General features: G+C 44.2%; 1 protein-coding gene across 1 annotated transcript in view; it reads right to left on the bottom strand.

Annotated features, from left to right (window-relative positions):
• slc41a2b (solute carrier family 41 member 2b) overlaps window positions 1–25,643 on the bottom strand; it is a 99,508-nt gene that overhangs the window by 65,081 nt on the left and 8,784 nt on the right. The window contains exons 3-6 of the mRNA XM_083632311.1: window positions 24,485–24,592; window positions 20,423–20,494; window positions 15,752–15,896; window positions 15,022–15,168 (exon numbers count right to left, since the gene is read on the bottom strand). Of these exons, the coding sequence (XP_083488437.1) occupies window positions 15,022–15,168; window positions 15,752–15,896; window positions 20,423–20,494; window positions 24,485–24,592 (472 nt within the window). The remainder of the gene's footprint in view (window positions 1–15,021; window positions 15,169–15,751; window positions 15,897–20,422; window positions 20,495–24,484; window positions 24,593–25,643) is intronic.

The following is a 25,643-nucleotide window of genomic DNA, read 5'->3' on the forward strand; positions in this document are numbered from 1 at the left end:
CGCTGCACAGGTGCTTTGAACCCTCGGTCTTGCAGCTGCTGGGCTGTCTTCACGAGCGAGCCCTTCAAGGGAGCAGTTCGTGGGGCGATGCCCAGGGCCGCAGCTAAACTCTTGAGAGCGGACCAAGGTCCGCTCTCAAAAAAGTGTGAAAGCTAGCTTGCATACGTGCAGATAGCATTAGTACTGTTTAGCACAGAACGATAGTGTTGTTGCAGATAGCTGGCGTGCACCCGTGCAGTTAGTATTTGTGTGCTAAGTACATTGGGCGCGAGCTACCTCCGTGTAGAACGCGCACGTTTACTCCGGCTGGAGTAACGTTAAAATGGTCTACAATATACGTACCGCCCTTGCTGGCGCTACGCGTCCAGCAGGTGTTTCAGCTCGCCAAGGTCTGGGCTCAGTGCCAGCCTTTGGCTTGTAGCTCTAAGGACAAGCCCACCGCCCTTGGTGCCCAGGGCCCGGGGTGGTTGGGAGCTCTCCATGGGCTCCCTTGTTGGGGCGTCCCAGGGAGCCTGGCAGGGGGCACAGCGCACCTTGGTCCAGGGCCACGGCCTGGCCTCGGTTGGCAGTGCTCAGGTCAAGCTCACCGGTTGGCTCACCAAGGCTGGGCTCAGTGCCAGCCTGCGGCTTGTAGCTTTAGGCCCACCGTCCTCGGTGCCCAAGGCCCGAGTTCGGTCGGGAGCTCGCCCAGGGTCTCATACCCGTCATCAAGGCTCGCCTTGGTCCATGGCTACGGCCTGGCCTCGGCTAGAGGCTCCTAGGACAGCCCACCATCAATGGCACCGAGGGCGATTTCAGCTTTGTTCTCTTGGGTGACACCTATGGCGATGAGTGGTAATTGCAGGTGACATCCAAACTGTTGCATTATGTGCCATTACTAATGTCACATAATGTCACTATATACTGTACTGCAAAGGCTTCCATCAATGGGCCTCAATCAACATTGTGAGTGACTCTTAATTCATTTATTTTATTTAGATGAAAATCTTTGAGATTATAACTTTCAATCAGGATTTCTGAGAATAAAGTCAGAGTTTTGAGATTAAAGTCAGAATTCTGCAGGGAAAAAGAAGCATACTATCTGACATCACTGACGATGTCACTGATGACATTATCGATGGTGTACCGGAATTTGAATGTCACGGGGCCCTAGATTTTTGCGACGTCAAAAAAGGGGCACGAGCCAAAAAAGGTTGGGAACCCCTGGGTTAGCCCCCGTTCACACAGTACGCCGAAGCAACGCTCAACCGAAGCTGTACGTTGAACCCACAAGTTTCATTTAGGCATCCTTGTTAACAGGCGAAGCCGTTCACACCACCCGCGCGCGTGCCACGCTGACGCCTTGGCGAAGCCACGGATTGATGCAGATTTTCCAAGCGTGAAGCCGTGCCGCCGCAGGCATGAAGTCAATGGAAGTTGTGGGTGGCTTCAAGGCGTGAGAGTAGGCACTGAGAGGAAAAGACAAGGCGTCTTGTGTGAACGGTAAGGCATACGTTCAGCTTGTGCCTGCTCAAAGCTTCAGCGCGGCGTACGTTCGGCGTCCTGTGTAAACGAGGGCTTAGGGTCTTATATGGGTTGAACTATTGACATGATCCTTTGACACACTGCGATGGATGGATGTAGTGTGTGTACCACAAAGGCTTAGTAAACTGCGATGGATTGCTCTTGCCATGAAGAACCCAATGAAGAACCACTCAATATTTCTGCCCTGCTATGGTAGAGTACATCCACAGATGGAGTGGTCTGCCAGGAAAACAAATATGAAAAAGGGTGAGTCTGCCAACTACCACTGCCAGTACATGTGAAATAAATTATGATCCAAATATTAATAAGTATTGCATATTTTTTTGATGACAGAAATATACCCATAACCCTGTGTGAGTTTGCAAAAACTAAAAAAGTTAAACGAATCAGATCTTTCCCTCTTTAATCATCTGGGAGCAAACCAAGCATCTGTGTTTCTCATAATGGGAGTAGGAGCTTCTCCTGCTTATTCTAATCCAGTTAAATTAATTTGTACGTAGGTGTAAATGCAGCCAGACTCTCAGTACTCAACTCCACACCCAAGACCAATATATTCAGCACAGCCTACGTCCTACTTGACTCCCACCTTACCAGCCCGTCCTTTCCATTTATCTAACTCATCCGTTCACTTCTCCTGTGGACTCCTCCTGGAACTGCCCAGCTCTCTCATATCCACGCACGCACGCACGCACACACGCACATACACGCACGCACACACACACGCACACACGCGCACGCACGCACGCACGCACGCACGCACGCAGGCACGCACGCATGCACACACACACACACAGGCCCCATTTCTTGGTGTTTGTGCTGGACTTGCTTCTTCCTCATTCTATCATTATCCCTGCGTCTATCCATTGTTGTTTCCTCTCCATAATGCACTTTGTAACAATCCTGTTTGTTAAAAGCGCTCTATAAATAAACCTGACCAGACCTGACTCGGCCCCCGCAGGTCTGCTTCAGAATTGGACCGTTTCTATCTGCGTTGATAATCACGTGATTTGAATTCCGTTTAGCTGTGAGTAAACTGGCTGTTACTTCCAATTTAGCAGCGAACCGCCGGCGTGGCTAGGCTGGAGAACAACAGAGCTACTGTCCCTGAGGGTGACACAGTCAGACAGCCTCGCTGCCTTCACTGCCCCGAGATGGAAATCTGAAATCTGTAAAGTGTTTTATTAAATTTAGCTCAGCCTGCTAAACTGTTCCTTTCAGAGTTTTGTTTGTTTTGTTTGTGGTCGTGGTGGTGAATGTCTATTTCATACAATCAGACCTGACAGGGTTAGTTAATTTGCTACACTTTCCAGAGGAAACAGCTTCCAGTGCACGCTGTATATTAAGTAATGCAAGGTGGTGCAATGTTGGTCTGGGTGTGACATGAATTAAACATGTGGAATGTGCGGTGGGTAGTAAAAGAGACTGTCTGTTCTGCCAGTCGGATGGCAGCACAGGCACAGTGTGGTAGGAGTGACCTCTAGTGGCCGGCAGAGGGAAGTGTCTCACAGAACACACTTGCTGAACATACAACAGCAAAAATCTAGGGTTCTTTTTCCAACTGTTTCTAACTGATGTAATTGGACCCAATTTACAGATCTTATTGATTTTTCTTATTATTAAGAAAGCTTATTATTTTCTACGTTTTGCAGGACTGCAACAAAACAATTTTCAAAGTGCATCTTTAACACATTCACTGCCAGCCGTTTTTCAATACTGTAGTTAGCTTCTGCCAAGTTTTTTTTTTGAGGATTCTGGCTCATCTTTCAAGAGCCGAGGATTCATTTCTGTTAGGATTTTGTGAACACACAATATCTCAAAAGAACTAATAGAATGTGTGCTTTCTCTGTCTAAAAGAGTTAGTTTGTAGAGTTAGTAGTTATGTAAGCATTAGCAGTTGAATACAGCATGGTTTCAGCGTCTGAAAATTTATTCTGAGATAAACGGCTTTTTGTGAAATTCGATAGAACAGTCACTTTAACCATTCATTTTTGGCATCAGTAAGACGTCAGACATCTAAACAATAGTTTTGAACAGTCATTTCCTCCATAACAGCAGGAAACACCCCTCTCCTTCAAACTCCTCCCTCCGTGTGTGTTCTTCTTGGCTGCAGCGGGCGTGTCACAAGCTCGTTTCTGTTGCTGCTGTAACTTCGCGTCACCAGGCTCACTGCTTTGCTGCTACTGTGCCTGTCTGCTGGCGGCCGCTGGGCAAGTCTGGATGGGCTCGCTCGTTTCTTGGAGTTTCGGTTGAGAGCTTTGATGAAGCTTTTGCGATTCTGGTCATATTTATGCTGCGTGTTTCAAAGTGTGTTCCACCCGTAATCTATTATGCAAATTTGCAATCCCGCACCGCCAGCAATCAGCGCGAAAACGAAAGTGTTTTCGCCAATCCATTTTCATGAGAATGGCTTCCTCACACTGCTTTTTGCTTGCCTTCCTCTAGTCAGGAGAGCACTGTCGCCACTTAGTGGGTCGGTGGAATGGGTTGTACACGTTCGGTGGCTCCAATATTTATATAAGAGATGTAAAAGGGTTAGATGCACATCCCACGGTCAAAAAAAAAATTCATTTTTTTGACGTATTAATACGTCATTGGCAGTCAACCGTTGGATTTTTTTTGACGTATTAATACGTCATTGGCAGTGAACGTGTTAAACATCAATATACCATTGTGGAATTAATTATGACACCTTTTTAAAAATGACTGGAAACAAAGACACCATGGCCCAGAGTGTTAGCATGTTAGTGGTAGCCTTTATCTCATGCTGGTGGTATTGTTAGTGCTAATTTCCAACAAAATTAAGACAACATCTCATATAAACCTTCCTCCTTCCTGTTGCAAAGAGGATGTATACACTTGTCCCCCCCCCCCACCTCAGGGTGTGCTTGATTTTTGTTTGCTTTACTGAACAGGATAAAAGTTGTGAAACTTTATATATACTAGGCCTCGCCCGTTCTGCAGCTCGCCGAGCTGGCCCTGCAGCTCTCCAAGCTGACCCTGCAGCTCGCATTCACAACTCGGCTGCCGCTGCATGGCATTGCCCGCAGCTCAGCTGCTGTATGGCCAATGAGACAAGCATCAATGAGGGTGTCAGATTTATGACATCACTGATGATGTCACAGTGGTATTTATGACATCACTGATGATGTCACAGTGGGATTTATGAGGGATTTATGACATCACTGATGATGTCACAGTGGGATTTATGACATCACTGATGCTGTCACAGTGGGATTTATGACATCACTGATGATGTCTACAGTGGGATTTATGACATCACAGTAGGACAATCACAGTGGGACAGAGAAACAAACAGAGCCCTAGCTACTTCTGACACCTGTCGCAAGCGAAGGGCGAGATACTCCACCCCGCCCCTTCCAGATGGAAGTTGGCGGCCTGGTCCCTGAACGGGAGCGCCTGTTAGCTCAGGGTTTTCCCATGAGCGTGAGTCACACCATACAGAGCGCTAGGGCCACGTCCACGCGCTCTCAGTACACCTACAATTGGCGAGTCTTCTCCCACTGGTGCGCGGATCGTAACGAGGATCCAGTGTGTTGTGGTGTTCAGCCCAGCCTCTGTTTCCTGCAGAGCCTGTATGATGCGGGCCAGTCCCCTCAGTCCCAGGTCTATGTGGCTGCCATATCGGCCTGTCACATGGAGATCGAAGGGAAACTGGTGGGGAGCCTCCTCCTGGTCTCTCGGTTTATGAAAGGGGCACGCAGATTGCGACCACAGGTGCGTAATGTCTTCCCTAAATGGGACTTGGTCACGGTGTTGGAGGGTCTCTCAGGTCCCCCGTTCGAGCCCTTGGAAACTGTCCTTGAAGACTGCGCTGCTGTTAGCCTTGTCTTCAGGCAAGAGGATTGGCGACTTGATTGCCCTGTCGGTCCAGCAGTCTTGCTTGGTATTTGCTGATGACGAGCGGAGGGTTACGCTTCGGCCCAACCCCGCCTACCAGCCTAAGAATATCAATGCCAGCTTCAGTAGAGTTGCTCCGATCGATCGGCACTTGATCGGAATCGGCCGATTTGGCCTTTTTCGGCTTTGATCGGAGTTATCAAAAGTGCCGATCAAACAAGGCCGATCAGAATGACACAAAATCTGCAAGAACTACTACCAGAGACGTTTCAATATAGAGATAGTGCACTCCCAGGCTGCCAAGTAGTATTCTTCCGGTCTCCTAAAGGGCAGCTTGTGATTGGCTGTCTCTCCGTGTCATGAAGCTTCATTGGCTCCCAAGTTTCCTTAGGGGGCGTGGTGGTAGTGGCGAAAAAGTGTTTGGAAGTTGCACTCTCTCTATAGCGAAAGCAGCTTGGGCGAGAACAAACAGCACAGCTGCAGCTAACATGGCGTCGCCTGTCTGGCAATTTTACAACTTGTTGGAGAAGGACAACAAATTTGCCGTTTGCATTGTGTGCTCAAAGGAGATACCGCGTGGAGGAACGCAGCAGAAGAGTTTCAACACTACGAACCTCATAAGACATTTGAAGGTTTCCCACGTCAAGGAATTTGAGGAGTTTACAAAGTTGGCGAGCGCTAAGGCAGCGAAAGAGCGTGCAGCAAACCAAACGCCACTCACTCAGCTAACTGTAACAGAGACATTGAAACGACAGCAACCCTACAGCAACGACAGCAAGAAACGAAAAGAAATAAATGCAAAGCTAATGGAATTCATGTCTTGATCAGCAGCCGCTGTCTGTTGCGGAAGACCTCGGGTTCAAACACCTCATGTCCTGCTTGGATCCACGTTACACGCTGCCAGGACGTAAATATTTAACTGACGTTTGCCTGCCGGAATTATACCAAATTGTGTACAAGCACATCGAGAGCCTTATGAAAGACAACACCACGTCAATCAGCTTCACGACTGACATTTGGAGTTCGAGTGTCTGTCCTATGTCCATGCTGAGCCTAACTGCGCAGTTTATTGATGAAAAGTTCGACCTGAACAAAGTTGTACTTCACTCACAAGAGTTCTCTGGGTCACACACCACGGAGGCTATCGCTGCAGCTTTCACAGACATGTTCCAAGCTGTGTTGGTGGGGACTGTGTAGTACCACACCGGACAACTGCCTTCGGCAAAAACACCCTCTCAGTTCAGGGCTGCCAAATCTGGAATTTGCTACCTCAAACTATAAGAAACTGTCTGTCATTCCCATCTTTCAAACACAACGTAAAAAAATGGATTTTAAATAGCCAAATCTGCGACCATGTGTAAATTGTACTGTAGTGCTCTTGTTTTGTTTGCTCTGTTATGCTTCTTGTTTTTGTTTTGTCTTGTCTTATTAACCTAGTTTAGTTCATTTTGGTTTACTTTAGTTTCTGATCCGTTTTGGTTTTGTTATTGCTCATGTTGTTTTTTGTATTGTTCTGTTTAGTTCTGTCCTGGTGCTGCCTCTGTCGTTTTTCTGTCTCTCTGTGGGGACTACGGATGTAATTTAGCATTCTTGCTAACTCCGGCTTATTTACGTTGCCTTGTGTAATGTTCATAAATATGCACAGGAAAGCTACAGTATACAGTCTACTCTGTAAGCTCCAAGTTGTCTAAGAGAGTGTCTCTAGAGTTGCATGTTGCCTTAGCCTGCAATAAAACGGTTGTCAATTCATGATACTTTCTCATCTCCTAATTTTAATACTTAATATACAATGTCGATGTTGTTAACACATTGACTGCCAGCCGTTTTTTTTTTGCTGTAGGTAGCTTTTGCCAAGCCGTTTTTTTGAGGATTCTGGCTCATTTTACAAGAGCCGAGGATTCTTTTCTGCTTGGAGTTTGTCAACACAAAGTTCACAAAAGTACTAATAGAATGTGTGCTTTCTCTGTCTAAAAGAGTTAGTTTGTAGAGTTAGTAGTTATGTAGATATTAGCCGTTGAGTACAGCATGGTTTTAGCGTGTGAGACAGGAAGCTGAGATAATCGCAGTTTTGTGAAATTCAATCAAACACGCAGAACAGTCACTTTAACCATTTATTTTTGGCATCAGTGAGAGATCAGACATCCAAACAATATAGTTCCGAACGCCCTCTCCTTCAACTCCTCCCTCCGTGGGCGTGTCTAGTGGCTTTCAGCCTGCGTTTGTCACAAGTGAGTGCTCTGCTGCTGGGAGCCTGGCAGCGAGTTAGAGCAGCCTGCCTCCCTGGCAGCGAGTGTGGATACTGTAGGTCTCACTCGTCTCTTGGGTTTGAGAGCCCCGATTAAGCCCCGTGCGACTCTAGGCTTTATGCTGCCCACCATGGACAGTAGCCACACAGTCCATTTCTGGACTGGAAAGCGTCCCCGCCTACAGTATGAGAATGAGGCTCGTTCGTTTCTGACTGTAAAATCGCCAAGCCATTTCCTTGATTTCCTTCCTTGGAGGAAGCAGCCGCGGGAGGCGGCTGCTTTTGGTTGACTTTATATCTGTCGGGAGAGGACCGTCGCCACCTAGCTGGTCGGTAAAATAGATTATACACATTCAATACTTCCAATATCTCCATAGGAGACGCGGGGGGCATTGATCCACGTAGCACCGTCAAAAAAAAATATATTTTTTTTTTTGACGACTCAACTCGTCGGTGGCAGTGAACAGCTGGATTGTGTTTGACGACTCAACTCGTTGTTGGCAATTAACGTGTTAAGAATAATTAAATATATGAATAATGCGACACAATAAATAGAAGGCTTGAATTGATGGATTTGACGCGGTGATCGGTGATCGGCCATATCGGGATCGGCAGATACTGCTTCCAGTGATCGGTGATCGGTGATCGGCCTCAAAAAAGCTGATCGGAGCATCTCTAAGCTTCAGATCTATGGTCGTGAACCTGGCTGCCTTTTGTCCCCCTCCTTTCAGCTCGGAGGATGAGCAACACTTGAACACGCTTTGCCCGGTGTGTGCGATCCTGGCCTACGTGGGCAGGACACGCACGCTGCGCACCTATAACGAGCTACTGGTTTGCTTTGGGCATTGTCCAAGGAGCGCTTGTCGCACTGGATAGTGGAGGCCATTGCTTTGGCCTACTCTGCCGTGGGGAAAGCTCCCCCGGAGGGTATTAAGGCCCACTCTACACGAGATGTCCTGGGCATTGTTGCGTGGTGTGTCAGTGGAAGACACATGGCTGCCTCATGGTCTACCCACCACACCTTTGTTAGATTCTATAGCATTTATGTGGCCAGCGTGCCCTTTGCGCAAGCTGTGTTGTCAGCCGCTAGGCAGTAGTTCCTTAGTCACTCTTGTGCCTGCGGATTGCCATGGGCTGAGGCCATGTGCTCTGTTGCCAGCCTCGGGTCTCAGGGTCGCACAAGGTGCTTCCTTGTAGCGAGGTTGGTCGGATAATTTGCATAGTGTGAGATTCCGAAGTTCGAAACGAAGTAAAACGTTGGGGTTGTCCTACAACCCAGGTTTTACGAGTGAGAACTAGGGGTGGGGGAAAAAATCGATACACCACAGTATCGCGATATTTTGCCTGACGATATTGTATCGATATTGCAAAAAAAAAAAAAAAAAAAAAAATTGCAGGCCATGCCAGGCCACCGGGCTACTATAAACTTTAGTTCCAAGGCCAGCAGTAAACAAACGGTAGCATATTTTCATTTTGTTTTAACAGTAACAGTTTTGTCATAACAGTAATTTACAAATTCCCCAGTTACTGAATGGGCTGCACAAGATGTTTTGTGTAAGTGAAGTTGCATTGTTCAAAAACTACCTAAGTACAGTAGTCCACACACACATCCAGTTAAGGTGGACTGTAAGTAGACTGTAACAAACAGTTCAGTTTGTCAGGTGCATGCAACTATGACATGACTTTATGAAAGTTGTTGGTCTGTCTACTTGACAATGTTGCTGCAATAAAATGGTTGAAGTCAGATGTACAGACTGAAAAATTGTTCTTATATAAACCAGATGTTGACAAAGTTTTCCTTTGGGGACATCATTTGCAGTTGAAAAAGTAAGAAATCGCAATATATCGAGATATCGCAATATTCAATATATCGCAATATCGATATATCGCAATATCGAAAATATCGCAGTATCGCAATACTATCGTATCGTGACTCAAGTATCGTTTCAGTATCGTATCGTGGGCATCTGGTGATTCCCACCCCTAGTGAGAACGAGGAATCTCACACATCTAGCCTCGCTGCTGCTTCTTCGAACAGTGGGCTGCTGGACGCTTTGAGTGACAATCTGGGCAATAGACCAAATCAGCGGGGATGTTTACATTTACTTCCGGTTACCCCTGGTTCCGGTTACCTCCGCACAAACTGACGTGTTGAAGACAAAAACAGACAAAGAAGACAAAAATGGTTTGTTCGTGTTGTGTTGTTGGGTGTCCAGTGACCATAAAGAGCGGGTCAAGATTTGGATTATTCTAAATTCCCTCTGCAAAGGGCAAACATGAGCAAAGAGAACTCTGGATTCGGCGGCACAGGCTAACTACACCTACAACATCCGGGTTCCGAGCTGTATCCGAGCGGCGTCAGTAGCCTCTGTCTGTAACGTAACGTTAACGAGTCTGCAAAAAAACAGAGAGTTTGACAGTTGTAAACAAACGTTATTAGCTAGCTAACACTACATAAAACAAACACAGAAGAAAGGCTAGATACGTCGGACAAGCATGTTTACCAACCGTTTGAACGTAGTCGGCCGAAAAGAACGAGAGTTTGACAGCATTTATTTGACAACACGCAAATTTAAACCTGGCGCCTTCCCGAAGTGGTACCCGGAAGTAAATGTTGTTTACATGGTGACGTCACAGTGATTTGGTCTATAGAGAGCCGCAGAAACGAGTCCGGAAATCATCGATGCTAACAGTCCTGGTTCTTCACTGTTTTCGCCTATGGGAGTTTTGAATGGGTTTTTGGCGCGATGCTTCTAATAATCTCTCTGGGCAATGCTGGCTTAATCAAACGCGAACCAGTGTTTAGTAATATCATCTTCACACACGAGGACCACTTTTACGAGCCGTTAAAAGGGCGGCTAGCTAGCAAACGGCTAAATGAGACTACACTCTTGAGTCGATGGGGATATATACGTCAATAACGTCACCACTTCAAAGGACGAACACGGAAATTCTCTTTCCCTCACCTGGTTCAGCCCCGTTCAGCCCGGGGTAATCAGTGCACACATCAACAACAGTCCAGGTTGACTGCTGACGTGACGTGGAAGCCTATGCGACAGTGTGTAGTTCTGGATTAGCTTAGCTTGAGCTTTTTACTTCTAGGGCTCGCATTTACGCTACAAAACTCATGAAAGTGGTCCTCATGTGTGAAGATTATCTGACGGAACTCTGGTTCGCGTTTGATTAATCTTGCGTTGCCCAGAGACCATATTTGAAGCATCGCGGCAAAAACCCATTCAAATATCCCATAGACAGAAACAGTGAAGAACCAGGAAGTCCGGGACTTCCGCATTCTGACTACAAAAAAACGTCATCCCTGCGGCTCTCTATATGGCACGGACGTGACGTGGTGGTCACGGGGCGGAGCGGGTGGCCGCGTCATAGCCAGATGCCAATGACGCCTTCAGGCGCAATGGATGGTTTTAAGGGTCAATTTTGAGAAAATATTGTCCAGTTGGTGCGCTGCAGGGAGCAGCCTGGCATAGTGTGAGATTCCTCGTTCTCACTCGTAAAACCTGGGTTGTAGGACAACCCCAACGTTTTATAACTGTGGGATGGTTACAGATTTATGGGGGAAAATAATATCTTTCATAAATGACCTGTTCAACATCTCCCTGACGAAGAATCCAGCTGTATGTATGCTGGGCATTATGCCCACAAATCTGCAGATACACTGCCTCCATAAACCATGTTAACAGGCTGTAGAATTATTATAAGACAGTGGAAAGCGACTACACCCTCATCATTTGATCACTGGATCGAGCTAATGTCTAACATTGCAAGTTACGAACAAGTCACATTCATATTCTCAGGACGACAAGATCTGTTCCTACAAATATGGAGCCCATTTCTGGACTATATTGCCAACAGACAATGTCAAAGGACTGATGGCACATCACACATAACTGTCGACTTATAAAGCCCACTATCAAAACATATGTATGTGTTAGTTTTTGTTTGTTTGTTTTGTTAATCAATTATTTATGTATGGAGATATAGGGTGGGTGGGGGGGATATAATGTAAAAACTCCTAAAATGAAATGTCTGATAAATACATTGTATAACCTGTATGATGGACATTAAACATTATACAGGGCTTAAAATTCACTTTGCAAACTGGGGGGAATTCCCCCCTTATGTTCTTCAGGTAGGGGGGATTTATAGATTTTGGGGGGGATCTATAGACTTTGGGGGGGCTTTTTTCAGCCGATACTATAACCAACAAATATCTGCTTCTCCTGTCCGATAAGCGATAATTTCAAATTTGATTTGTTTTATTTAATTTAAAAACGACTGGATTATTTATAGCTAATCCAGGGCTCAGAGCAGGTAAAAAATGCAGTTAAGGATAATTTCTAAATGTTTTCTTTGTTTTATATAAAAACCCATCAATAAATAATGTTTATTATAGTCTAGTTTCTAAATCCAGGCCTAAACAAGGATATTAGACAAACCAAACACAAACATATCGGAAACAATAGCCTACTTTCCTATAATCATGTAAATGTAAGGTTAATACCTGATTACGCTACAATGTAAACAACAACATGCCTTTGCTGTTACCATGGACATAAAGTGAGGCGCTGCATGTTATGATTGTAACCAGATAACGTTACGATTGTAACGTTAGGATGTAACGTTATATAACCTGCGCGATTACAGGCAATCACTTGTTTTGGCAGATACGACATGGGAGTGCACTGTGTGCAGCAGACACTGTCTAGGTCAGCCAGAGAGCCTACCTCACTTTCTCTCTGCTGGTTGTGTGACAGTGCAGAGCAAACAAGTTAATTTGTTGCACCAATTGTCAAACGGTTTGCCCTTTCCACCCGTATTCAGTCCACGCATATCACCACTTGTTGTCCCCCTGGTCTGTCCCCTCTCATTTTAACGTTAGCGCGCAGTAGTTATGGATCCCACAGGAGTTGAAATTCACTTGGCAAGAAGACTGGCTAGTCCTCCTAACCGATGATGCAATCCTAGATTCGTTCCGCTCTGTCGGCTTAACATTATAGACATTGGTGCGCAAACAATTGCGGGACTTCTCCCGCATTATAAATTACAAATCTGCGGGAATTGGCAAAAATATGCGCGATTCTCGCAATCCCGCGCCGAATTTTAAGCACGGATTATATATATAAAAAATAAATAAAACTCAATGGCAGAGAGCCATAGACTAGCACATACATGTGCAGTTGCCAGTCGCTTCTTTTCACCTAACAGTGAGGAGTGACCAGTGACCAGGACTCATACCCCACCGGCCTCCCACCCACAGACACGGCCAATTGTGTCTGTGTGGGAACGTCTAACCAAGCCGGAAGTACCGCTGCTGGGAACTGAAACAGGATCTCCATGGTGGTAGGCAAGTGCTTTTACCTCTACACTACCCAGATGATTCTTTTTTTTTTGGTGCTGTTTTTTTTATTGTATTTTTTTGGGCCAGCGCTAGCGCCGCCCCGTAGAGCCTACATGTCCACTCTATTTGCGTGCCGATCTGGTCATCTGCACAACAATCCGAGGAAGCCTGAGCCGATCTGGTCATCTGCACAACAATCCGAGGAAGCCTGAGCCTTGCGGTATAGCCAAGGAAATGCAGGAAACGTGACTCCTTCCAGAGCATTTTGCAAACTATTTCCACTTTCCAGCTTTACTTTATTCACCAGTTTGACGTTTTCTGGTCCAAAATAATCCAGGTTGTAAAGAACCTATCCAACACCACCTCGCATCCAGCGCATCGCGCCTCCTCAGCTGTTGCCAAAGAACTTGCAAAGAACTGAGACTTCAACACACAGCTAATCCGCCATTTTGGACAGACTAGGCGACACAGTCAATGCCTCCGGCTAATGTTTTTCAGGCCAAAATGGCGGCAGCGCTGCGTCCATAACTACGCTAATACCCAGAGAGCCTTGCGCCAAGAAAGACGAGCAATCGGGAATCTGGGTGGGGGTGGGGGTGGGGGGGTTATTACGTTTACTAAAGTGGATGTTTTCTAATAGCCTACATAATTACATCAATCACCTACACATTTTTCAAACAGATTTGATTGCATGATGATGTTTTCTTTGTTGTGTTTGTGAGGGCCAGATTTTCTAGTATTCAATATTTTCTTTGACCCGCCCCCCTAAAATAACATTTTACATTAGTAATGGAGCTACAACACTGATCAGATCCAATTGTATATTCACCTTATTCACCACGCCCACTTTTTCTCTCTTCCGCGTTCAACGCAAACGTATTTGTTCTTCCGGTTCAGCGCTAGTTGCCTTCTGTGGCTTCTGTGGTTAGCCACTAGTTAGTTATGTTATATGGCAGTAAAATGCCACTGAATGACCAAATTGATAATAACTTTTAACCATTTCGAGTAACACTGTTTCCATACGGATCACCAGCGTTAGTTTGTTGTTTATAACGTGGCTATATTCATAACGTTTCTATCTCGGATGCGTTATTTCGAATCGCACATAGGTTACGCTAGTGGGTTTCAGGACGCAACAGCCTCGACTCCACTAACGTCATCTTAAGAGCACAATATTCCTGGAATGCAAGTTTAACTAAACAGTTACATATCCTCTGCATTCTACATAAAATTAAGATATTACGGGTTGTTTTATTTTGCATGTTACATACGTATTGGCCAAGATATGTTAGTTTATGGCGGAGTAATTCTGCCAGTTTAGATGCGGAGTGTGCGCAGCCATCTTGCCTGTGGAGTTTTTGGCAAGTCAAAACGGAAATACTATTACGGAATGACGTAATGCGGAAGCGTCCATGTGTGGGCAAAGAATAAGGTGAATAGGCTGTCTATAAATCTATCTATATATAGATGATATATTATTATAAGATATCAAATTAGATCATATAATACAATTAAGAGAATAGCCTATATGATTGATAATATATGATATTTAGGTGATTGATTAAACGACACAAAAACATTGGGCTAAACAGGGTAAATAGCCTATTTATTTTTGGGGTAAAAAATATCTTAAAATCAAACACGTAGGCTATTTGATTTTAAGGTGTAGCCTACACCAACACACATCATCATCCTGCAATGAAATATGTTTGACAAGTATCCTTCATACTTTTGCCACTAACAGGCTCGTCAACGCTTTTCCACGCTGGCCCTATGCTAGGTTTCGACCTAGCCTTGTTTTATACTGCCCAGTGTCCTTGAGTTTTAGAAAGGCGCTTGTAAATCAAATGTATTATTATTATTATTATTAAAGCCAAAAGCTGATGACACACAATGTGAAATGCAGAGTAGAGCCTGCCAATCTTCTCTGTGATGTATTAGTTTGTTTACGGGTAATTAAGCTAATGTTTCAGAATGAATGTGCTGATGTTTACTGATGTTAAATTGGTTCCCCCGTGGCCGTAGGTGATTTTCCTACCCAGGCAGTTGTAGAGGCCCTGGCTGATCCAAGCCAGGATGGCCAAGGTGATGAGGTCACCAAAGCTGGCGGCGATGGGCGTGGCCACGTTGTCCGGGTTGATGCCCGTCTTCTTCGACCCCACAATCACACCCACCATGATGAAACCTGGACATGACATGATGAGGGTGGAGCGCTTAAGTGTCACATTCACGGCGACTTAGACACACCACACAGATTATGCAAACATGTCATCATCGAATTATCACAAACATAGTGAGTCCTTCAGCAAGAGAGAAGTGTTTATGTAATCATAACTACTTGGTTTTCAGTTAAAGTGCCTGAAACTAGGGAAATCTGTGTCAGGCATTAAACTCACCTTATTTCTGCATTTTGAAGGCATAGGTAGGGTCAGATGGGGCAACCTTATTATATCGGAATCCTAGTTGCTTCAAAAAGTGAGCGGTTATTGTTTTAAAAGACAAAGTTTGGCGAGAATCAGCTGATGGGAAAGCAATGTTTAATACTTTTAGATGCTTACTATTATGCAGATACGACCCTAAATTATATAGTTAGAAGGTTATTGTGGATTTGGGTTTCCAGGGGCAAGTATGCGAGTCAGTGAGATTAGTTACAGAGATTGTCTGGCGAGGGAACGGAAGTAAACAGGCTTCCCTACAAGGACAGTATTCACAGTTTATTTTGGACTGCGATACGCTTTGGCAGTGTGTGTGTGTGTGTGCATGTTGACCTTGCAGCATGGATGCAATGAAGGCCGTGGCCACGCTGCTGGAGCAGAGCAGCACAGCGTGGCTCATCTGGAACTTTCCCTCTGGGATCCAACCAAGAACCACAGCTGCTACAGCTGCCAGGAAGCCCACTACTGTAGCCTGCACCTGCAGGGGGGGGGGGGGGGGGGGGGGGGCAGAGAGAGAGAAGAAAGAAAGAAAGATGAGGGATGTGACTCTTTGGGTATCTCATGATTCGATTCAAAAATTCAAAACAGATTCTCGATTCAAAATGATTCCCAATTCAAAATCGATTCTCGAATCAGTACAGTACATCGGGGGATTTCAGGATCTACTCGAGTCCACTGTGTGCTAAAAAGGCGGTGTAGCAAATGATGGTATGAAAGCAGAATAAAGTGTAGAAGGTTAGGTTAGGTTTTATTGAAAGGAATAAAAACAGATACAAATAGCCCCCCTTTCCCACATACGGGAGGGAAAGCCACAGTAAAGCAATTCCAGTACATACGAGGATAAAAACACAGAAAAGTCCATGACTTATTTCCACTGCGGTCCTCATGATGGCAGTAACACAGACAAGGCAACACAAATACAATGGCAATAACACTCATAAATAGGGGTGCACAGATCGATCGGCACGCAATCTGAATCGGCCGATTTTGACCTCAAATATGCGATCGGCTGATTGCCGATATTTCTTTATATTGAGAAAAAAAAAAAAAAAAAAACGATCTCTGGACATATGAATCGATAACAAAGGATTCAAATAAAAATCGATAAAAAATCGGAGAATCGATTTTTTTAACCCAGCCCTATCACTGATCAGGCTTTCCAACGATATAAAATACAATACCAATTGGTTACTGTTATGTCTTTATTTTGTTTTTATATAATATATGTAAAAAATATGTAAATCTATGTGATGATGGATGGACTATACCATATAAGAATTGATTTTTGTATGTCAAGTGATTTACGCAAATAAAAAACAATAAAAAAAACAAAACAAAAAAAACAATACCAATTGGTATTACTAAAGGGGAGAAATAATCGACCTAAATAACGTTTCCAAACTTTTTTTGAGTTTATATTTCGGTGATCGGTAATCGGTGATCGGTGGATGATCGGTTGGGCAGATATTTCCCATAGGCGATCGGCAATCGGTGATCGGTGGCAAAAAACGTGATCGGTGCACCCCTACTCGTAAATCAAACACTATCAATTATGCATCCAATATAGTGCTGCACGATTTGGGGAAAAGGTGCGATTAGCGATTAGGGTGGACAATATTGCGATTGCGATTGTGATTGCGATATAATAAACAAGAGGTATCTAGGGATGTGCCGGCATGAGTTTTTGAAGGTATGATAACCTTGGACAAAAATACCACGGTTTCACATATCACAGACTAAAATACATGAAATATGTTACAATTTAAAATATATTAAAACTAAAAAAATAAAACAATTTGAAATTAAATTATCTTTACAAAAAAATAAAACATTTTGAGACATTTGCCTGTCCCAAACATGTAAAAAAGAAACACCAGTCAAATAGAAACTGCACTGTGTTACAGCACATAGAAGATGGCTCAGCAAAGTTGCAAAGTTAGTTGCATGTCTGTCCAGCAATACTAATGAATGATACACCCCGTTTATTTATTTTGTAGCGACAGATGGCCTTAAACGCCACACTCACGTGACGCTTCTTTAGAGAGAGAGGTGAGAACGTGCATCTGCAGACTTTTAACGAGGGACCATGAAGGCGTCATGTGACAGGCTAGTTAGCTAGCCTGGAGGTGATGCTGCCAGTGCTGGCAGCTGCGACAGTGTTTTGCTATCAACCTTGTTAATCTCGTTATATTCTTCATCACAGCGGGTCATCCCCAATGTGTACTTAATCGCGCACTAGTTCTGCATAAGCACCTGCAGCTCTCTCCTTATTTTACTGACGTTCTCACTGATCATTCACACGGCTGTTTACATGCGTTTCTGAACGAACGGCTAGCTAGTTATTAGCATAGCTTGCTGTTAGCGATCATGGATGTTCTCTCTCGCCCTCTCGGTAGATAATAGTAACCTTGCTGCACATAACATTACTTATTTGCGGGAGTGCATGGGAGAAGTCTCCCGCTAGTATTGATGCCCAGTGTGATGGCAGAGAAACGTGTGTTTGCTGCGTCGCGTGTAACGTTAGTTTAGAGGAGGCTCTCTCACACACACACACACACTCAAAAAGACGTGAAAAAAATAAAATAATCGCACACTTTTGCGGTTATGTAATCGCACGTGCTGACATCGCGATTGCGATTCGATTAATCGTGCAGCACTAATCCAATAGATTAGTTATGGGCCTTTTCCGGCCTAGACCCTGACCTAGACCGGAAACAAGCACCGGAAACAGGATAATACAAGCATACAAAAATACAAAAAATAAATCATGCGACGGTGGCAGGAATGCCATATTGCATAAATACTTAAAACTTTTATGTACCGTAAATTCCGGACTATAAGGCGCACCGGTATATAAGCCGCAGCAGCAAAATTGACTGTTTTTTACATATATAAGCCGCACCGGACTATAAGCCGCGGGTGTTTTGATGTTTAATTACCATATGTAAGGGTTCGTGCACAGAGAGGAATGTCGGGAAAGAGATGGCTGTTTGGGGAAGCTCCCATTTATTAACATTTCAACAAAATCTGCATTACGGTAGGCTACTATAAGAAGCTCCCATTTATTAACATTTCAACAAAATAAATATAAAAAATAAAACAATAATAATAATAATAAAACAATCCTCAAAAGGATAATGTGCTGTAAACAATAAAACAATCCTCAAAAGGATAATGTGCTGTAAACAATAAAACAATTCTCAAAAGGTTAAGGTAAGGTGCAGTAAACAAATTAACTGGAAAACAATAATATAATAAGGTGCTGTCAACAATCAAACCAGGTACCGTAATCCTTGTCTTCATCTTTTAGGTGAAGGTGCAGCGTCAAAAACAGAGTCAGAGTCAAAGTCAAGTCACTAATCCTCGTCTTCCTCTTCTTCCTCCGTACTGAAACCAGCAAAGTCCTCAACTTCAGTGTCGGAAACGAACAGGTTCAGGGTGGCTTCGTCAACCACTCTCCTCTCTCCTTCGTTGTCACTCTCAAAACCAAGGAACTCCTCTTCGTCACTGTCGGTGTCGGAATCGAACAGCCTCTGAAGGCGCCCAGCTGTGCCGGCGTCATCATCACGCAGCAGTCCAGCCTTTCGGAACCCGTTGGTGATCGTGGATGTTTTCACACTCCTCCACGCTGTCAGGATCCACTGGCAAACTTGAGCGAAAGTTGCTTTTCGCATGCGACCAGTTTTGGTGAATGATTTATCGCCGCTCGTCATCCACGCCTCCCACTGAACGCGTAGTGCCACTTTGAACGCACGATTGACACTGATGTCAAGTGGCTGCAGATGCTTCGTTGTGCCCCCAGGAATCACAGCTGGAATGGAGTTTGTGGTCTTGATGGCTGCTTTCACGGAATCTGTTATATGAGCCCTCATGCTGTCGAGAACGAGCAAAGCTTTTTTTTGGTGAAAGAATCCTCCAGGGCGCTGTGTGAATTTCTGCGTACCTTCCCCATGGTAAGTGAGAGAGAGTTGCTTCTACTGCTCGTCTTGTTGTGATTCCGGGCTGCTGATGAACTTTGAACCGGTAGGAGTAACCGGTTGATTTCCGCCAATGATGTCAAGTCTTTCATACACAAAGGCAATTCAATGTGCTTTACTAAAAAATAATCGAAAAAACAAGCAGCAAAGCAATGCACATAAAATGTGCTGATGAAGCTGTGTAACCTGTAAAATCCATCGATTTTGGAGGTCACCGAGTGGCCGTTTGCTTACCGTAATTACCATATGTAAGGGGTCACGCACAGAGGGGATTGTCGGGAAAGAGATGGCTGTTTGAGGAAGCTCCCATTTACCGTATTACCGTAACATTTCAACAAAACAACATAACACAACACCACCTTTGTTTATTTTTACAGTGCACACAGTGTCCGCGGTGTGGTGAAAAGAGGGCAAGAGAGGAAATTAAAACAGAAGTGGATTTATAGTTAGAAAGAGTGCTAAAAAAGAGAGATTTTATTTGTATTTTTTTTTTTTTTTTCTGAAAAAATCCATAGATAAGCCGCACCGTTATATAAGCCGCAGGGCCAAAAAACGGGGAAAAAGCCGCGGCTTATAGTCCGGAATTTACGGTACTATACAACTTTTTAGTTGTGTTGTTTAGTTCTTGTTATCAGGCTCTAGCTAACGTTAACTACACAGAAGGTTTTTTGGCGCACATGTTTCTGGTAGACTGTTTCCGTCTCCTTGGTTTACGCCCCCAGGTCCCTAAGCGGTGGAAACGGCTCCAGACTACACCAACACCAAAGTTTCTGGATAGAAGCTGCTGATAGCTGAGATGATGTGTCGGTATTCAATCCATCTACTAAAGCACAGAATCTCTGTCTGTGAGTATGTGCCCTTCGCATATCTCGAGAACCATTTGTCCAATGTATTTCACACGTGGCGGGTGTATTGCTGGGGACCCGAGGATGTCCAGGTGCAATTTGGACACTATTAATAAAGTTAAAGAAGTGGGATCGATAGATAGGATACAGTAAATATGTCATCAAACAACAGATGAATTTACCTGCTTCAGTGCCAGGTTTCCTATGATGAGATTCCACTTCTCTATAGGAGAATCCATCTTTCCCACGTTTACCTGTATGGGGAGACAGGACAGAGTCAGTACGAAACCTTCGCCAGGGTTCACATCATTGCCCTGATCTATCTATCTATCTATCTATCTATCTATCTATCTATCTATCTATCTATCTATCTATCTATATTTTTGTTCTTGTGTGACCCCCAACACAGGCTTTGAGAATCCCGGGCCACTTACTGATACTTATGCTTAAATTAACCCACTTGTATTCTGGTTTATTTCAAGAAAAACATTTTGGCTAGTGGAAATTCTAATTGGCTGGATTTAAAATCTAGCAGACTTATTGGCAGGTGGTCAAAAAAGTTGCAGAGAGAGCAGGTTGTGATATAGGAGTGAGATAAGGATCAAATATTTGTGGTAAAGACTGAATAATGACATCACAACTAGGGATGTTCATCAATTATCGAAAATCGATAATCGATCGTTAAGGATTGGAATCGATCCTGTGGCATTTGGATCGATTTTTTAATTATTAAAAAAAAAAAAAAAAAAATTTTTTTTTTTTTTTTTTGGACTAGGTTTGGGTGGAATTCGTTCCTCCTCGCCCCACTCCATTGCACAGCTGACTAACGTGAGGTGGAGCTTCATATAGTCTCTAGTTTTCTGGCTGGGCACGGGCCTTTGTGCCAACAAAACTGTTTTAAACATGAGAAATTCACACCGGCATGCGCCGGGGACAGCAGTGTTGGAGAGGAGACACGTTGAAATAAAGAGTTCATTGAGGAGAACACGTTGTATTTCGTATTTTCTGCCATAGGCATTCATTTTGTTAAAAAAAAAAAAAAAAAAAAATTGAAAATATTGAAAATTTTCTAAGTATTAATAAAATCGATAATCGATAATTGATCGTTAATTCTCACCGATTATCGATTTTGGAAAATTTTCAAAATGAACATCCCTAATCACAACTGTTCATTTAAAATTAGTTATTTCTCTAAATCTGGCTTCAAATGGGGGGGGGGGGGGTTGGTATACGCATTACTGCGTAATTTGGTTTGGTACGTACGTACTACGCAGTGGTACTTGGTCGGAAAAGCTTGGGAACCCCTGATCTACAGTATCTATCTATTTATCTATCTATCTATCCTTCTATCTACGTACTGTATCTACGAAGCTGATTCCCAGCTTAGCCTCAGCCCAACAACAACAATATGAAGCTGATGCCCAGCTTAGCCTCAGCCCAACAACAACAACAATGTGAAGCTGATTCCCAGCTTAGCCTCAGCCCAACAACAACAACAATGTGAAGGTGATTCCCAGCTTAGCCTCAGCCCAACAACAATATGTAGCGGATTCCCAGCTTCAGCCCAACAACAACAATATGAAGCTGATTCCCAGCTTAGCCTCAGCCCAACAACAATATGTAGCTGATTCCCATCTTCAGCCCAACAACAACAATATGAAGCTGATTCCCAGCTTAGCCTCAGCCCAATAACAACAACAATGTGAAGCTGATTCCCAGCTTCAGCCCAACAACAACAATATGTAGCTGATTCCCAGCTTCAGCCCAACAACAACAATATGAAGCTGATGCCCAGCTTAGCCTCAGCCCAATAACAACAATATGAAGCTGATGCCCAGCTTAGCCTCAGCCCAACAACAACAACAATGTGAAGCTGATCCCCAGATTAGCCTCAGCCCAACAACAATATGTAGCTGATTCCCAGCTTCAGCCCAACAACAACAATATGAAGCTGATTCCCAGCTTAGCCTCAGCCCAACAACAATATGAAGCTGATTCCCAGCTTAGCCTCAGCCCAACAACAACAACAATATGAAGCTGATTCCCAGCTTAGCCTCAGCCCAACAACAACAATATGAAGCTGATTCCCAGCTTAGCCTCGGCCCAACAACAATATGAAGCTGATTCCCAGCTTAGCCTCAGCCCAACAACAACAATATGAAGCTGATTCCCAGCTTAGCCTCAGCCCAACAACAACAATATGAAGCTGATTCCCAGCTTAGCCTCTGCCCAACAACAATATGAAGCTGATTCACAGCTTAGCCTCAACCCAACAACAATATGAAGCTGATTCACAACTTTGCCTCAGCCCAACAACAATATGAAGCTGATTTCCAGCTTAGCCTCAGCCCAATAACAACAACAATATGAAGCTGATTCCCAGCTTAGCCTCAGCCCAACAACAATATGAAGCTGATTCACAGCTTAGCCTCAGCCCAACAACAATATGAAGCTGATTCACAACTTTGCCTCAGCCCAACAACAATATGAAGCTGATTCACAGCTTAGCCTCAGTCCAACAACAATATGAAGCTGATTCACAGCTTAGCCTCAGTCCAACAACAATATGAAGCTGATTCACAGCTTAGCCTCAGTCCAACAACAACAATATGAAGGCAAACTGGGAAACAAAGCAGAGAGCAGGGGCAGGGCTCCCACGGGGGGAGGTCAGGACAGTGAGAAATATTAGCTGCACTGTCCATGTTGACACAACCACTGTGAATGTGAAGCCTGTCTGCAGGGAGCCAGGCTGGGGCCACAAACCAAACAGCCTCTTCTGCCTCCACCGCCCAGAGGCAGGGACAGAGAGAAAGCTCTCACACTACCATGTTTCTGCCTCCACCACCCAGAGGCACAGACATGGAGAACACTCACACTATACCATGCTTTTTCTCATCTTCATTCTTTAGGTAAAAGCGTTTTTGAGCTATTACATCAAATGCTGTTCAAGATTGTGTCAGTAACAGACGTGCCAAATTTTTCACCAAAACAATGTTCACTTTGAACAGGTAGCAGACACAGCTGAGCTGTGTAGACAAATGGGCAAACGAGGTTAGCCGTGCCCTGGAGGCTTCACAGTCCTGTTTTCCATTTCACCTGACAAAAAGATGACGTAAGAGGACACAGATGACCTGACAGATGATAAACAACAACTGAACAGAGCAAGAAAGGCTTAGGGTATGGAGACAAGCCACGACCACAGAACATATGACGTGATCGCACATGCACACGCCCGCCCACAGACACACACACACACACACACACACACACACACACACACACACACACACACACGTGTACGTCATGTCTGTTTCAGGGCAGTGAGGCAGAATGGGAAGGCTAACTGGAGCAGGACGTTGACACCTTAACAAACATGACAGTGTGTCATCCTGCCTGTTTTCGGAGAGGGCTGTGTGTGTGTGTGTGTGTGTGTGTGTGTGTGTGTGTGTGTGTGTTTTCTCTCCCTGCTGTGGAAAGCCAGGGTCTCCTAAACTTGTTACTCGTAACTTGTGGGAAGGTTGTTTGGAGCTGGTAGGGACTCACTTGTTCAAATGACTTAAACAGCTTGTTGACTAGTGCTGAACAATTTATCAAAATTGTATTGAGATCGCAACATGGCCTACTGCAAATTTCAAATTGCAGGAGGCACAATATTTATTAAAGGTGAAATGTGTGCCAAAATACAGGGTTGCTACACATTTTCTATAAAAAAATGCCATGCTTTCTCCAGATCTTGATGTGTTTTAATGATTGTCCTTGGGAAGATACTGAACCGATGGGTTTGACAGCAGCAGCCGCCATCGCAGTGTGAATGGGTGAATGTAGGCACATTGTAAAGCGCTTTGGATAAAGGCGCTATAAATGCATAGGGCATAGTACTGTGAGCTAATATTTTTGTGGGTTTGTGGGTAGGTGGGTCCTGCAGGAGGGGGATTATCTTTTGAGTGAATTGTATGTGTATGTGTAGGTTTTCTTTTTTGTAGATGTTTGTGGTTTTTTGTGTTTTTCTTTCTTTGTTATGTTAAAAATAATTAATAATGAATTGTAAAAAAAAAAGATCATTGCCTCTAATATCGCAAATCATATCACAATTGCAATATCAGTCAAAAATATTTGCAATTAGATATTTTTTCAAAATCGTTCAGCCCTATTACCTACAGAGTTAAACCAGGGTCGTTTGGTTGAAGGTTTAAGGACAGTTTCTCTAACACTAGGTCACCCTATTGTGTGTGTGTTTCTCTCACCGCTGTGGACAGCCTCGAGGCCAGTGTCATCTCCAGGTTGCCCTTGAGGCCCAGCAGGGCAGGAACCAGGATGAAGATCTCTGTGATGTAACTGAAAGCCTCCCAGTGCTGTGCAGGACATGAGCAACACACACACACACACACACACACACACACACAAACACACACACACATGTTCTGTTAACATGTCAGAGGCCTGTACCACAAGGCAAGATTAGTGGCTTAGCGAGGTAACTTCAGGTTTAACCCTAGGTTTGCCGTACCACGACGCTAGTTAACTTCTTTCCGAGATAGATCACCATAGCAACTTATGATCTACGGCTAACCTGCTTTGTAGCAGGTTAAAACACGATTTCAGACGGAAGCCTTTATTGTCACACGAACAGCGCCACCGTACCCCATTAAGTTAAGTTAAGTTCAGAGGATAAGATCAAAACCCATGAAAGACCCACCTGCTTACCAATCAGCTCTCTGGAAACAGCGAGTCGCCATTCATATGAATGATATGAAAAATACATTGCATTCAAATGAAAAAGAAAAAGAAAAAAAAACATGGCTCCTGCTGAATTAATCGAGGACTGAAGCCTTGCACTTGTTGCAGGCTACATTTAAATTAAGCCCTACTTACCACTTTGGAATATGTTTTTATATATTAATTGTTGTGCTCTCAAGCAGGCTAGATACGTTTGACCCTGCCGATCGATTGCAGCTGAATGGTGAGTGGAGAAATATCACTAAACCGGCATAAAAAGGTTACATAAACGTCTCCAATTCGCACGGTGCCGTGCGCAATGGAGCTGTGGTAATGGAGCTGAGGATGACGTTGGGTTGGACATGGTCATACATGCCAGAATAGCCTACTACTATCTAAGCAATTTAATATGGGATCGCCTGCCCACAGATTATTCATATCTAGGCTACTCCTGCATTTTGCAGGTGCAACTGTGTTGCTTTTGGCCTGTATGATGTGATTGAACTTCATATTGTTTCCAGCATAGTCCTTGTATGAAATATGGAGATATGCGACTCTGCTGCCAATAGCCTATATGTGACCACAAAATATGCTATTTTTTATAAATGAAATCTATGCCCGCACGTACCGTGTTGATTCAGTTATAGGAATTATTCCATCAGTGCGACCAAACACATCATTAGATTA

This window comes from Poromitra crassiceps (assembly GCF_964638095.1).
Source record: "Poromitra crassiceps genome assembly, chromosome: 2".
Taxonomy (NCBI): domain Eukaryota; kingdom Metazoa; phylum Chordata; class Actinopteri; order Beryciformes; family Melamphaidae; genus Poromitra; species Poromitra crassiceps.